At 44.6% G+C, this 14,633-nt stretch overlaps 1 protein-coding gene across 3 annotated transcripts in view; it reads right to left on the bottom strand.

The window, feature by feature from the left end:
• The window catches only part of PRKCQ (protein kinase C theta), a 69,687-nt gene that overhangs the window by 23,967 nt on the left and 31,087 nt on the right, over positions 1-14,633 (bottom strand). For all 3 annotated transcript variants that reach the window (XM_054083553.1, XM_054083567.1, XM_054083561.1), the window contains 5 exons: positions 14,105-14,234; positions 13,315-13,424; positions 10,403-10,526; positions 8,034-8,212; positions 5,415-5,588 (listed from right to left, as the gene is read on the bottom strand). In XM_054083553.1, the coding sequence (XP_053939528.1) occupies positions 5,415-5,588; positions 8,034-8,212; positions 10,403-10,526; positions 13,315-13,424; positions 14,105-14,234 (717 nt within the window). The remainder of the gene's footprint in view (positions 1-5,414; positions 5,589-8,033; positions 8,213-10,402; positions 10,527-13,314; positions 13,425-14,104; positions 14,235-14,633) is intronic.

The following is a 14,633-nucleotide window of genomic DNA, read 5'->3' as shown; positions in this document are numbered from 1 at the left end:
CAGACATTTCCAAAGCTGACTTATCCCCCGTAAAAATATTATACTAGGAGGATGGAGACTTAGAAACCATGCAGCTTCAAGACTGTGTCTTCAAAATGGCTGAACATCAAGGCATGGGATGGTTTGTACAAGGGAAAAAACACTGAAAATTTCGCAGGAACTGCAAATTCCTCCAAGAAGATATTTTAATGAGAAATCTCCAGAAAGTACTCATGGAAAACACTTCAGAGCCTAAGAATTTTTAAATTATTTAAGTTTAAGTTTAGATTTTTAAACTCCTTATTTACAATCCTTTTCTCCTTCCTGCTAATATAAGAAATTAAAAAGTCCCTGGAAAGATCATCCTGGACGCCAAGCATCTGGAAGAAAAGAAGGTCATCAGGAGTGGTCAACATGAGTTCACCAAGAGGAAGTCATGCTTTACCAACCTGATAACCTTCTATGATGGCATAACTGGCTCTATTGTTATGTCTACCTTGACTTTATCAAGGCTTTTGACACTTTCTCCCCCAACATCCTCATAGGCAAGCTTAGGAAGCATGGGTTAGCTGAGTGGACAGTGAGATGGATAGAGAAGTGGCTGGATGGAAGAGCTCAGAGGGTTGTCACTGGCAGCACAGAACTTAGTTAGAAGCCAGCGATGTCCCCCAGGGGTTGTAACTCTGCCCAGTTTTGTTCAACATATTCATCAACAACCTGGATAAGGAGACAGAGTGTATCCTCAGTAAGTTTGCTGGTGATACAAAACTGGGATGAATGGCTGATACACTGGAAGGTTGTGCTGCCATGCAGTGAGACCCAGACAGGCTGGAAAGTTGGGCAGAGAAGAACCTAATGAAGTTCAACAAAGGCAAATGTAGAGTCCTGCACCTCAGGAGGAACAACCCTATGTGCAAGTACAGGTTAGAGGCTGATCAGCTGGATAGCAGCTCTATGGAGAAGGATCGGGGAGTCCTGGTGGACAACAAACTGATGATGAGCCAGCAGTGTGCCCTGGCGGCCAAGAAGGCCAATGGTGTCTTGGAGTGCATCAAGAAAAGGATAGCAAGCAGGTCGAGGGAGGTTATCCCGTCCCTTGATGCTGCCCTAGTGAGGCTGTACCTGGAGTATTATGTCCAGTTCTGTGTTCCCCAGTTCAATAAAGACAAGGAACTACTGGAGAGAGTCCAGTGGAGGGCCATGTAAATGATGACGGGACTGGAGCATCTCTCTCACAAGGAAAGGCTGAGAGACCTGGGTCTATTTAGCCTGGTAAAGAGAAGACTGAGAAGGGATCTTATCAATGCTTATGACCATCTAAGGTGTAGGTGTCAAGAGGAAGGGGCCAGACCCTTCTCAAGGGTGTGCAGCGACAGGACAAGTGGCAATGGGTACAAACTGGAACACAGGAAATCCCACCTCAGCATGAGGAAAACTTGTTTTGTGTGAGAGTGACAGAACACTGGAACAGCTGCCTAGAGAGGGTGTGAAATCTCCTTCTCTGGAGATATTCAAACCCTGCTTGCATGCACTGTGCCACCAGCTGGAGGTGATCCGGTTTTAGTAGGGGTTGGACTGGATGAGCTCCAGAGGCCTCTTCCAACCCTGACCATTCTATGATCCCATTACTCTGTGAAAGGGTGGGAATAAAAACTTTGTCAAAGAAGTACATGAAGTCAGAAACAAAACTGAACTTAAAAACAGGAAACCCTATTTTTATCACAGAAGATCACTCAAATGCTAAAAGAAGAATAAAATACAAGCACTGGCATGCTAGTTGCTATTTTGGTATTACTAATTTTGGGATTCCACAGAATTATAAACATATTCTTCCTCCTCTTTAACATGTGTCCCTTTAAACCTCATAAAACAGCTCTCTGAGCTTGCTGTTAAAATTCACACCATGTAATTGTTATCAGCTGAATATCTGGAAACAAATATTACTGCAGTAAAATAAAACAGTTGAGTTAAAAAAGTGATAGGGAAAAACGTTCCATGGATTTGAATTTGTTCTCATGTAACAAAACACGACAAGTATTCTGAGTTTCAAAAGTACTGATCATTCAGTCTCCACAGGAATAAAAAGGAACATTAGGTGCCTGGTGCCTGCAAATACCTGTCTGAAGGGCTGTCAAGGTTTCTATCTTTCAGCATTCACTGATTACCTGGGTTCAGGCCAGGAAGAAACTCATGCCAGAGCTCAGAGAGCTGTCAACAGATTACATGACTGTTTTTCCCTCTGGAGACATGGGACTACTGAGGTTCTAGTTTCAGTGCAGGAATATTCCTGGTTTTACAGCCCTTCACAGAGAAACTCGGTACACGAGGCAGCTCAGAAACCTTGCAAGCCAACGCATTAGAGATTCAAAAAAGCATTGACACATGCATTTCTGTTTGAAAAGACTTATGTATCCAGTGATGTCTTAAAAAAAAATAAATCAATTTTTCAATTGAAAATCCAAGTTTTCAATATTGAAGTCCAGAGAGGGACTACGAAGCAGTGCCCTGACTTCTAAAACGATTCCCTTAAAGGATATTACAACTGAACCATGCTGTTCTTTGAGCCGTGAAAGACTGTCCATGGCTTGTCACAGCTCTTCTGCCCTGAACGACTTTCATGTGCTGAGTGATTGCTGCTTGGCTTGCAAAAGTCAGAGGAGAAAACCATAACCTAGAAATCAATCACAGCCCAGAACGGCTTTGGCCTGGGCAGTTACATTCCAGCTTCTGTATCTGTGCACTTGAGAGCAAAACGGAGAGATCAAATAACTTTAAAGTGGCAATGTTGACTTGGGATCAGACGGATGGAGATGCTTTCTATAGGTCAGGAGGGCAACACTGTGATGCTGCCTATAAGACATCGTAGGAAAAGATCACTTGGGTTTTTGAGCTTGGCGTACATTTTCTTCAGGCACTCATTGCCTTTCCATCCTGCAGGTTTTCTTTGCCTCAGCCACAGCTGGAAGCAGTTCTTCCCTTAAACAGATAGTAAATCCCATCTGGCTCCTGGCACAACTCTATTAGGTCTCTCATCTTTTTGCTATGGTCTCATGAGGAAAGTGGACACTTACATGCATGTGCTGCCTGAAACCAGAGCTTCAGGGTGCCACTGCTGTATCCATCCCAAAGCTGACGTATACCTTCCCAACCAGGGCTGGACTAGGCTGAACCACAGACAAAACGATTCTGCTGCTGCATGCAAGTCAGCTGCTAGAATTAGTCAACCTCCCCTTGGGCACCTGAAATAGTAGGCATTGCAAGCAGCTCTCCCTGATGTCATAAGCTCCTTCATAGAGCTGTGACTCTTGTGAATATAAAATCATAGAATCACAGAATAGTTTGGGTTGGAAGGGACCTTAAAGATCATCCAGTTCCAACCCCCCTGCCATGGGCAGGGACATCCCAGTGGATCAGGCTGCTCAAAGCCCCATCCAACATGGCCTTAAAGATCTCCAGGGATGGGGCAGCCACAAATTCCCTGGGCAACCTGCACCAGTGCCTCACCACTGTCATGGTGAAGAAGTTCTTCTTAATGTCTAGTCTAAATCTGCCCCTCTCCAGTTTATACCCGTGGGCCTTTATGAATAGCCCCTCTCCAGCTTTCCTGTAGGCTTCCTTCACGTACTGGAAGGTCGCTATAAGGTCCTCTGCGCCTTCTCTTCTCCAGGTTGAACAACCCCAACTCTCTCAGCCTGTCCTTGCAGGGAAGGTGCTCCAGCCCTCTGATCATGTTCATAGCCCTCCTCTTGACCCATTCCAACAGCTCCATATCCTTCTTATGTTGAGGATTCCAGAACACAATACCCCAGATAAGGTCTCACAAGAGAGGAATAGAGGGGCAGAATCCCCTCCCTCGCCCTGCTGGCCACGCTTCTTTTGATGCAGCCCAGAATATGGTTGGCCTTCTGGGCTGCGAGCGCACATTGCCGGCTCATGTCGAGCTTCTCGTCTACCAGCACACCCAAGTCCTTCTCTGCGAGGCTGCTCTCAATCACATGACCTCCCATCATGTACTGAAAATGGGGGTTGCCCCAACCCAGGTGTAGGACCTTACACTTGGCCTTGTTGAACCTCATGAGGTTCTCAGAGGCCCACTTCTCCAATGTGTCCAGGTCCCTCTGGATGACATCCCGTCCTTCTGGTATGGCAACTACACAACTAATATTTTGCCTTTCTTATTAAGTCTTATTTTCTTTGCTTTTGGAGTCTAGTAATTTACAATTTCCTCTGAAATCTAGCCCCTCAAAAAAAGGGAATTGATTTCTTTCCTCTTCAGGGAAAGGCTCCATTCCTGGGATATGCTGTCCTCATTGATGGTCCTAAAGAGGTTAACATGAATGCCTGGGCTCGGTGTCACATTGCCTATGGCAGTTCCCTGCTATAAATTCAATCTGTCTTTAAACAGGTGCTGCATCCCACAGGCGACTAGGATATACCACAGAGTTTATATTCGTTTCTCCTGACCCTGCAGAAGCAGTAAGCCTCTTGCTGAGCAGGTCCTAACCTCACACGGACCATGGCTTTTGTCACTGAATCCTGGAACTGAGCAGGGACTGGGAGCATCCTAACAAAACGTTGAACAAACAGCCTTAAGAGAGTGATGTTGCTCTGAATTTGGGCTCAAGGATAGCAAACATCTCTACAGAATCGTTTGGGTGGATTGGACAGACAAGATGATCTTTCCAATTTCCTTCTGTAATTTTCTTCTATGCCTTGTGTGTGCTTTAGTGTTAAAACGATTGGTTGTGACTATAGAAAAGGTTCTGAAAAGCTAATCAGTTGATGGTTTGTTGCCACGTAGAGCCATAAAGCGACATATGTGACTTAAATGGCACTTCACTTTGGATGTCTAAGTGGGATTTCTGTTGAAGATGCTTTGTGCTGCCTCTCTGAACTTCACCAGGAGTGGTCCTGCGTGAATTAGGAAGAGTCTGGTGTGATTTAACAGTAACTGCAGGCAAAGAAAATTCCCAAACTGAATGACAGCATACGTGTTCTCCATAACCAGAGTTTCCTGAGTTAGTTCTGATGCAGGCTAGTGGCTGCAGCGTACTGTTTCACGGTCCAAGAGGTTCAGATAACACCAGTGTGGGTACATCTATATCGTGGCCATGGATGTGGCCTTTGCACATTGCACATCTTCAGTCCAGGGTACCAGGATGGAGATTTTAATAGCAGTTCTCTGCAAGGCTACCTCAATCGGTCTGGTTATCATAATCCTTAAATGCCCTGCTTTCTCCTACCTTAATGTGGGGAAGGCAGATGAAATTTCTGGAGCCACTTTCCAAGTGGTTGACCTGAAGATCCATTCCCTTAGCACCACCTCATGTCCAAGCTACTCCCTAACACCTAGAATACTTAAGCACTTCAACAAGTATCCGTATTTCAGCAAAGTAGCCTAAGCCTGTCGAAAAGGTGATAGATCCTTGTCTTACCTTGGTCTGGAACGTACAGAACACATGAGTCAGGAACGGGTGCTCCCAAGCTAAGGAGAGGACTCTCTTCTCCACCATCGTACATTCAACATCATCATCCATTAGCACCACATCCTTCTTCAGGGCTTTTACAGCAAAATACTGGTCTGTGCTTTTCAGCTCAGCGAGGAATACCTGCGGTGGAAGCAGCTGCTCAGAAAGAGTGATGCTCTTCTATCAGAGCTCGCAACATAGCCATGCGAGGATGGAAGCTGAGCTTTGGGGAATTCACTAGCATAGACCTTAAAAAAGATGATGTTTAAGGCCCAATTCTGCCATTAAGACTTTGCAGGCTTTGAGTTTGTTCCCCACACCCAGAATAGTTTTATGAAGCTGAACTCCACAGAAGGACGAGAAGGTCTTTGCCATTACAGAAGCAGAGGTTACATGCCTGTATGGATGGGACACTTCTGGTAACAGAAACCATCTTTATGCAAATACTCATGAGATACATTTCCTGTTTTCTGACTTCAAATAACAAATCATAGAATATTGCTTTGTCAACATGTGAAATGCAAATACCCTGCACCAGATCCTCAGCAGGTGTAAACTGATGTCCACCAGCAGTTAGACTGATCTATACCAGAAGTGATTTTCTCCCTCCCAGTCAGCAGAAGGCCTGAGCAAATAGGCTGAGTCTCCTATGCTTCTGCAGGGCATTTTCTCTGAGAAGAGCAAAAGACAATTCAGAAGAGTTAGGACCTCTATCTGTTTTTATGGGCAGGGAAAATGAGGCACGGAGCAGCAGAAAAGGGTTTTTGAGAGACCACAGATGTCGCTGGTGGAGGGCTGTGCCAGTCCTGATCTTAATGCTAACAGTTTGTTGACACATAGAATGAATAAATACACAAGATTCATCAAAGAGGTCTTTGAAGTTCTCTAGCAGACACTATTTACTGAGTAAGCTCAGCCATGTTTTAGCCCTGACAAAAGTTTTATTTACCCTTTTGGCTACTGTTGCATTTCACTTTGTAGCACTAGACAGAGAGTAGAGCCTAGAGCCTCCCTCTGTCTCTGCAGTGAATAACCAGAAATGCTAACAGTGCTGATACTGCGGGAACCCTTTTTACTCCCATTTCTGTGCAGGGCACTGGTCTCCTGGGGAAACTAGGGAATGCAGTACATTTGTGACTTGGGCTGTGACTTCCAGAGTGCAGGCAGGCAACGCCAGACCTCATGCAGAGGAGGCTTTCTCACAGGTCTAGCCCTCAACCTCTCTGGTCCATGCAGAGCTGGAGAGACCCCTCAGGCACTGAGGTCTGCGTGCCCCCTTTATGGGGAAGTGAATCTCGCTCCAAGCAAATAAGGGCACCGGGAGCAACACACACACAGGAAACCCGTGGGTGATATTTGCAGAAGAGCATGAAATAGCCCACCGTCTCCACACCCACATAATGTACTGCAGAGAGATGCAGACACCTGTAGGCTGGAAGAGGCCCTGTTAATAAAGGAGGCTCAAGCAAAGTACAGAATCAGCTTCAGCAGAGGTACTCAAGTCTTGAATCTACAAACCCCTGAGTAACCTCATATGATTAGACCTGTTTTGAGCAGCAGGTTGGATTAGATGACTTCCAGAGGTCCCTTCCTTCCAACTTCAGCATTTCTATGACATCTATGCTCTAGAGTCTAGGTTAGTTTGGGCTGTGGATTTTGACGTATTCTGTCTTAGCTCTAACTGAGGTGCCTCAGCTCTGCTTCCCATGCAAACTGCAGACATGCCAAGTATTTTCAGGTATGGAAAGCCAACACAGCAAATACTTCACCGGTTTAAGAATTGGCAAAGCAAGTGCTCCAGCTCACTTAACAGGCAAAAAAGCAGCCCTTCTTTAAGGCATAGTTTCCACCTTGGAAAGATGTGGAATCTGAGCAATATGATATATAATAACACTCGTTCTCCTTATTGGCTGTGAAAATACAATGGCAAGTTTCTCTGAAATTGCTTCACACAGTTCTGCGCTGGCAATGAATAACATGAGTCCCCTTCCAGGGGACATCTGCAAGAAGGAGGAACAATCCACAATTCATCAAGATTAATGAATCCACTGAAAACAGGTGGTTCTTGTTTCAAAAGCACAAATTCTTGGCTGTTGCAAAATTTCCTTAACGCTCCAGCATAGCTCAGAGCTGGGAAAGAACAGTTAGTGTTCCCAGCTGGGGACTTGCTGCTCTGGGGAGAAGAGGCGATCCACGCTAAAATTTTAAGCTAATGCTTTCACCTCCAGGGCTTTCTCAGCTACACCAGCAGGAATTGCTGCACGAAGCGGGGACAGCACAGCGATCTTTCCCACCTGGCCCCATCAACCTGCACGGAAGTGGAACTTGCAGCTTTATCCAGCTGTTTTCCTCTCCTGTGATGGGCACTCATGAGACAGCAAATAATGGGGCAGAGGGAAGGGTGAGGAGGATCGTTATCTTAAGCAAGGAGAAGATTAGTTTCAAGACTCAGCAACGCCAGAGCAAGGGTTCTTTGAAGGCTTGGAGATAATCTTTCCTAAGTGGTTTTCAAATCACATGCTATTCAGTGCCAGAATAAGCAATACTCCAATACGCGCAGCGATGTCTCAGTCCCACAATGCTTACCTTCCCAAAACTGCCCTTCCCCAGCATCTTGTGCAGAACAAAATCTTCGATGGTTAGTTTTAGCTGCATTTGGTGCTCCTGCTGCTCCTGGGGCTGTTCTCCTCCCAAGTCTGACTCTATCAGAGACTCCCCCTTCATTGTGTCTTCCACTGGAGTCTCCCAAGAGATGCCCTGCGGTTCTGCAACACATATCAAAACATTTAAATAAACCCCTGTAAATGAGCAGAAAATTCCCAGAACGCTTACAGGTATCGTGCTTGGAGTTTTAAAAGAGTTTTTGAAACAAAAGGAAATGTGGTGGCCAAAAATACTAAGTAGATTGGCTCCGCTCCCATATTGCTTTCTCTTACGAGGATATTTCACTCCACTGTAACTCCAACTTCTTCAATGGTATCATTTACCCTTTACAAACTCCTTCATCTGTCTTTCTGTTTTGTGGCAGCAAAACACAACCAAACCCTTCATTTCTGGCTGTGTTCTTCATCAGACACTGGAACATGCTGCTCAGGGAGGTGGTAGAGGCACCATCCCTGAAGGTATTTAAAAGACGGTTTTAGATTAAGTGCTCAGGAATATGGTTTAGTAGTGGACAGGTACGGTTGGGTTTGATGATTACAAAGGTCTTTTCCAACCAAACGATTCTCTGACTCCTTCTTGCTGGCTGCTATTCTGATCTGTTCCCATTTTTAAAAGACTCTTGGCAAAGCTAGCATGAGAAACAGATGGGATGGTATTTTCATATTTGGTCTCTACTCTGAATGTGAAGCTCTCATCAAATACTCCAGCTGTCCTAGAGTGGAATGACTCAGAATTCCTTCAATACTCCAATCATTTGGATGTAGGTGAATTATTAAGAAGTTCTGACACTTACTGGATTGATCCTGTGCACTCAAGCACACATCTGCTGTACTGTCCTAAATCACTGAACAGCAAGAACATCACTCAGCAGATAAACAGACCCACGCATGAACCAGATGTGAAACCATTTTGGGCTTTGGTGATTCATATCAGCATAGCCAGTTCTACTTGTAGAAACAAAAGAGAATAAGCACAGATAAGGACACAATTATTTCCCTTTGAGGCCAAAGGGCAGCGTCCCCTTAGCTCAGATGGTACCAAACCCAACCTCTGATACCTGATAGCTTGGTTCTGCACAGTACCAAACCCAGAGCACTGGTATAATGCATCTCTGCTGGGCTTTAACCAGTGCCTTCTGCCATTTCGCTCAAGGTTAAGTTTCTAGGATATCATCTCCACATAGGATAGTTTTAACATTCATTGGGAAAGTAGATGATATTGGGGCCTGGAATCTCTGCTTGACCCTTGGTTAGGTTTGGAGCTGAGGACCCACTGTCCCGGTCCTTTCTAGGTTTAAGTATTGATTCACTTGCACTCTTATTTTCTCCTTCTCCTTCCCTTTGCTTTCTGATAGATGTGTTTTAAACCTTGTGGGATGCAGAAAAACATAGTGTCAGTGCCATAACGGATCCACTGCAGTTACATACAGTTCTTGGATGAACACTGTGGACCATAAAGCTGGTGGGGTCTTGAAATAACCTTTTACATGAGCGTAACAAATCTAATGAAAGATATTGACATTTTTGCTCAAAATATTCAGTTTTCTGACCCAAACACAAAACAGACAAACAAGAGATCTCTCTAGGAAACTGTAATTTTCATTTCAGACTCCTGAGCCCCCAGTAGCTTTTTCCAAGGTCTGTTAATCAACACTTTTCCACAATCTCTCATTCACCCTCCTAAAAGTCTGCTCTTGTAGCAGAGAAGGCTGTGACACCTAGATCAGCTCCTGGGTGAATGAAGTCGAGATCTGTTAATGATTTTGAAAGGTACTGTATGTCAACCCCCATGCAAAAATCTGAAATCAGAAAATGAAGTGGCAATGCTGATGAGAAGTACTCCCAGCCTCCTGTTTAAGAGCTTGATTTCTCTTTAAATTTACCATATATTATGGTCTATGAATCCCAGGAGGGGAATAAACACACTATTGCCAGTGTAGGCAACAGGAACACTGAAGTACTGGGTCCAAACGAGAATTTAGGGGTTAGCTGAATGAGTGGTGGTTGATGTCTCATGTCAGCAGAGGTTGTGATGCCATGGGGAAATCGCAGTTTTATAGAGAAGAAAGGAACCAGGTTGGGATCTAGGTTATCATGCTCAAGTGACATGGCTGGCAAAAATTGTTGATATCCTGGGATGAGAAAGGATATGTCTTGCTCTAGACTGGTAAGGTGCGTGAAAGATTCCCTGGCTAATATATTTCCCACCCTTGTCACCTCTACATAGCCACATATAAACCAAAAGACTAAAAAGATCAAAGCTTGCTGTTCTATTTCACTAAGGGAAACTACCTTTTTTTCCTGTTGTGGATGCTGGCAGTGCCTGAAGTGGTGTCACCTCCTTCACAGGAACTGGGAAGCCAATTTCAAGAGGTCCATCCCTGGAGATCTGTTCAGTGTCACGCTGAGAGCGAGCCTGGTTTACAGAAAAGAGCAAATTATTTCTGAGCCATAAGTTTTGAGCTTACAGCTACTGTTGCTTCTTGACTCTTGACTGCCACCCAAGCCAAGTCTAGAAGAGGTGTTTGCTCATAAGAAGTGCATCTCTGTACCCAATGCGTAAGGGTTTTTAAACCTTAAGAAACCCGCAGCCTTCTGCAAGATGTGTGCAGGTGTCAACAGGAGTTTGTACTGCCAGAATAGAGATCCTCTCTTTTGCACAGGGGTCTGAATCCACAAGAAGGGCATTTTAATGAGCAACTTCCTCCACAATAATCCTCTTTGAAGAGAAATCTGGAAAAATACTACAAATTGGAACATGCTGCAGCTTGTACAGTGTCCAGATGTCACTCTGAAGAACTCCTTGTACAGGAGTTCTGTTGCAGAAGGTAAGAGTTTGTCTTGATTCAAGCGTGATGAGACACCCTTGAATCACTACAACCCCATGTAACACAACATGCTTGGGGAAGAGAGGCTGGAAAGCAGCCTTGTGGAAAAAGACTTGGGGTGCTGGTTGACAGCCAGCTGAACATGAGCCAGCAGTGTGCCCAGGTGGCCAAGAAGACTAACAGCTTGCTGGTTTGGGCCAGCAAAAGTGTGGCCATCAGGAGTAGGGAAGGGATTGTCTCCCTGTGCTTGGCACTGGTGACACACCTTGAATCCTCTGTTCAGGTTTGGACTCCTCACTACAAGAAAGACAATGAAGGGCTGGAGCATGGGCAAAGAAGGGCAACGAAGATGGTGAAGGGCCTGGAGTACAAGTATTATGAGAGAACTGGGGCTGCTTAGTCTGGAGAAGAGAAGGCTGAGGGTAGACCTTATCAGTCTCTACAACTACCTGAAAAGAGATTGTAGTGAGGCAAGTGTTAGCCTCTTCTGCCAAGTAACGAGTGATACAAAAATAAATGGACTCAAGCTGCACTAGCAGAGGTTTAGATTAGATATTAGAAAAAAATTCTTCATGGAAAGGGTTGTTAAGCATTGGAACAGGCTGCCCAGGGAAAGGGGTGAGTCACCGCCCCTGGAGGTATTTAAAAGGCGTGTAGATGTGGCACTTAGGGACATGGTTTAGTGGTGAACTTGGTTGGCCTTGATGATCCTTAAGGTCTTTTCCAACTTAAGTGACTCTATGAGACAAAAGCTTGAGAGATAAATTACCTGAGAACTACTAGACACTAAGACTAAATTTCTGGAGATCAGAAAAGTAATTTGGGGAAAGTATACAGCGTTTGCCATCTTCATCTCTCAATGTTGACTCAAAATATACAGTGCAAGGAGCTGCAGGGAGACAGTAGGTAGGAAACAGAGAAGTAAAAGCAGAAAAAAAATCTCCTCTTTGGAGGTTTGGCAGCACTATGTATTGCATAAAGGTGAGAAACATGCAGAGCTAAGCCTGGTAGATAGCCCCTAAGGAAGTTATAGGCAGAAAACCACCTGCTATATGGATTAAGATGTTGCCTTGGGATATTTGAGGAACTCAAATACTGAGGACTCAGTATCTACAGATTTTGTCCCTGTCTAAGGCTACTCAAGAGCTGGGAGGTGTCCAAACAATCCCGATTTCGAACTAGTAACTCTAAAATCTTTCATAGTTTTCAGCTTGTGACAAGCTATTTTGCCTTCTTTTTAATTCAATTTTCTGTGTTCCTACACTGTTTATATGATAGTAGTATCCAGGTCCTCCTCCCAGGGCTCATGTGTCTTCATGAGAGTCCCTGCTCTGAGGACTTTCATTCCAAACAGATCAGAGAGTCATGGGAGAAATTGCTAAATGACAACCATGGAGCAAGGCAGTGACAATGAAAGGACCAAATCCAGCCTCTCTCTTCTAGTCCCTGATACACAACTTCTGTTATGCATATAATGTAAATACAACTGTACTGAATCAGAGCGAGAGTCCATCCAGGTCCTGTTCTGTCTGCAGTAGAGGTCAAGTAGACAGCAGGTAAAGATCTAAGAAGAGTGCAGGCATGCAAAATGATCTTACAGAAACATAGAACGGTTTCATTTGGAAGGGATCTTAAAGATCATTCAGTTCCAATGCCCCTGCCATGGACACCTTCCACTGGATCAGGTTGCTTAAAGCCCCATCCAACCTGGCCTTGAACACCTCCAGGGACGGGGTATCCATGACTTCTCTGGACAGTCTGTGCCAGTGTCTCACCACTCTTACAGTAAAAAATTACTTCCTAATATCTAATCTAAATCTCCCCTCTTTCAGCTTAAAACCATTACCCTTCATCCTATCCCTGCATTCCCTGACAAAGAGTCCCTCCCCATCTGTCCTGTAGGCCCCCTTCAAGCACTGGGAGGCTGCTATAAGGTCTCCTTGGAGTCTTCTGTTCTCTAGGCTGGACAAGCACAACCTTCCCAGCCTGCCCTCATATGGGAGGTGCTCCAGCCCCTTCAGAATATTCTCTCTCCTCAGAATATTCTCCCTGTCTCCAGAGATATGCTGCTAAAATATTCACCAATTCAGAGGTAGTCTTTTTCGATTAACAGAATTCATTTTCCTACTAGTCTTGAATGAATTTCTTTCCCATGAACACTGGAGACTGTCACTTGAACACATGAAAACTTTTGGCCTCCAGAAATTGCTGTGAGGATTTTAACTACCTATTCCATGGAGAACCCAGTTCCTACTCTTTGCTTTGAACTTGTTGCTCACAGCGCTCCATCTAATGCCCTTTTTTCTTGCACTGAAACAAGAAACGCAGTAATTGCTCGTCCTTCCTCCAGGTCATTCGCAGCTTAAAAGTTTTTACCTGCTGGGTGCTCTCTATCATTGCCAGAGCTTCGGCCATTAGTTTCTGGTTAACACCACAAAGGTTTGCTACTTTTGTCTGGCACTTGTGATGGACGTTCATGCCACATGCTGAAAGAAAGAACAAGAGGTGTCAGGATAACAGAGGATAGCTAGGCTGTAAAGGGTTTGACATTTGGTTGGACAGGAACATCTGCTGCTGCTGGCCAAGGGCAGAAACCAGCCACATAAACAGCTCAAGGCCTGGGAAGCATTTACATCCCATGACGTAGCGCTCAGGTTGGTTTTGGTTCTCTGTGGAGATTTTTATATCTTCTTCTGGGCAAAAGGTTGCTTTTGCTCACCCATCAGTCTTTGCAGTTACAGGCTATGAAACTCCACGGACTGATAGATAAACACTAATCACAGAACAGGTTCTCTCCACTGGTGTAAGATTATGAAGATGGTGAAGTGTCTTAGGTCTGTCTGACAGTGGAAATAAGAGCATGAAAGTCAATACTAGGAGTGATTTTGGAAGACCAAAGGTGGACATTGAGATGTTCTCTGCCTCTCTGGGAAGTGAGTTTTCAGTCTTGTGGATCACATTTCTTTCTATATGCTGACAGTGGTCCTCCTCCTTGAAGAATGATTCTCCTTGAAGAACAGTACCCTTGACTACCACCTTGGCTGCAGTCTCATACAGGTCTCATGGAGATATATGATAAATCAGATTTGTTTCTTTAGCTTGCAGCTCTCTAAAGACAACACCCCACTTCCATGATCAACTTGCGCCACATACACCAGGAACTCACCATCACATTTCAATCCTTGCCGCGCAAGGCCCCAGAGGAGCGTGCCGCAGTGCTCACAGAAAGTTGGGCTCTTGTAGTTGTAGACTTTGAAGCGGTGAGGCATGTCTATCTTGAACCTTTCTTTATGGAACTGCAAGAGAAAAGCTCTGTTGGCAATTCATTCTCCTCCACATCAGCTCCGCATGGAAAATCAACAGCCCCCAGGCCTGGACCATAGAAGATGGGTTTTCTACTGCCATTTTATCCTTGGGTACGACTACCAGGTAAAAACTATCTATATCTGTAACTATCATTCAGATACACAAAGCCAAATATCAATAAGCAATATCTGTGCAACACAGTGGGAACTGAGTAATCTAATCCCAAGGCTTTATCTGACCTGATAGCTGCTTGCATGTCAGCTACGCACCCAGACTCCCTTGATGCTCAATGGAAAAAAAAGGAGTACTTCTAAAAATTATCAATCTCATTCTGAAATGGATGTCAACATTTTTTTTCATGATTTAGTCTTCAGAAGGATCTATTTAGT

This window comes from Cuculus canorus, chromosome 1, assembly GCF_017976375.1.
Source record: "Cuculus canorus isolate bCucCan1 chromosome 1, bCucCan1.pri, whole genome shotgun sequence".
NCBI classification, from domain to species: Eukaryota; Metazoa; Chordata; class Aves; order Cuculiformes; family Cuculidae; genus Cuculus; species Cuculus canorus.
The sequence above is the reverse complement of the archived record's forward strand: the minus strand, read 5'-3'. Positions and strand labels throughout refer to the sequence as shown.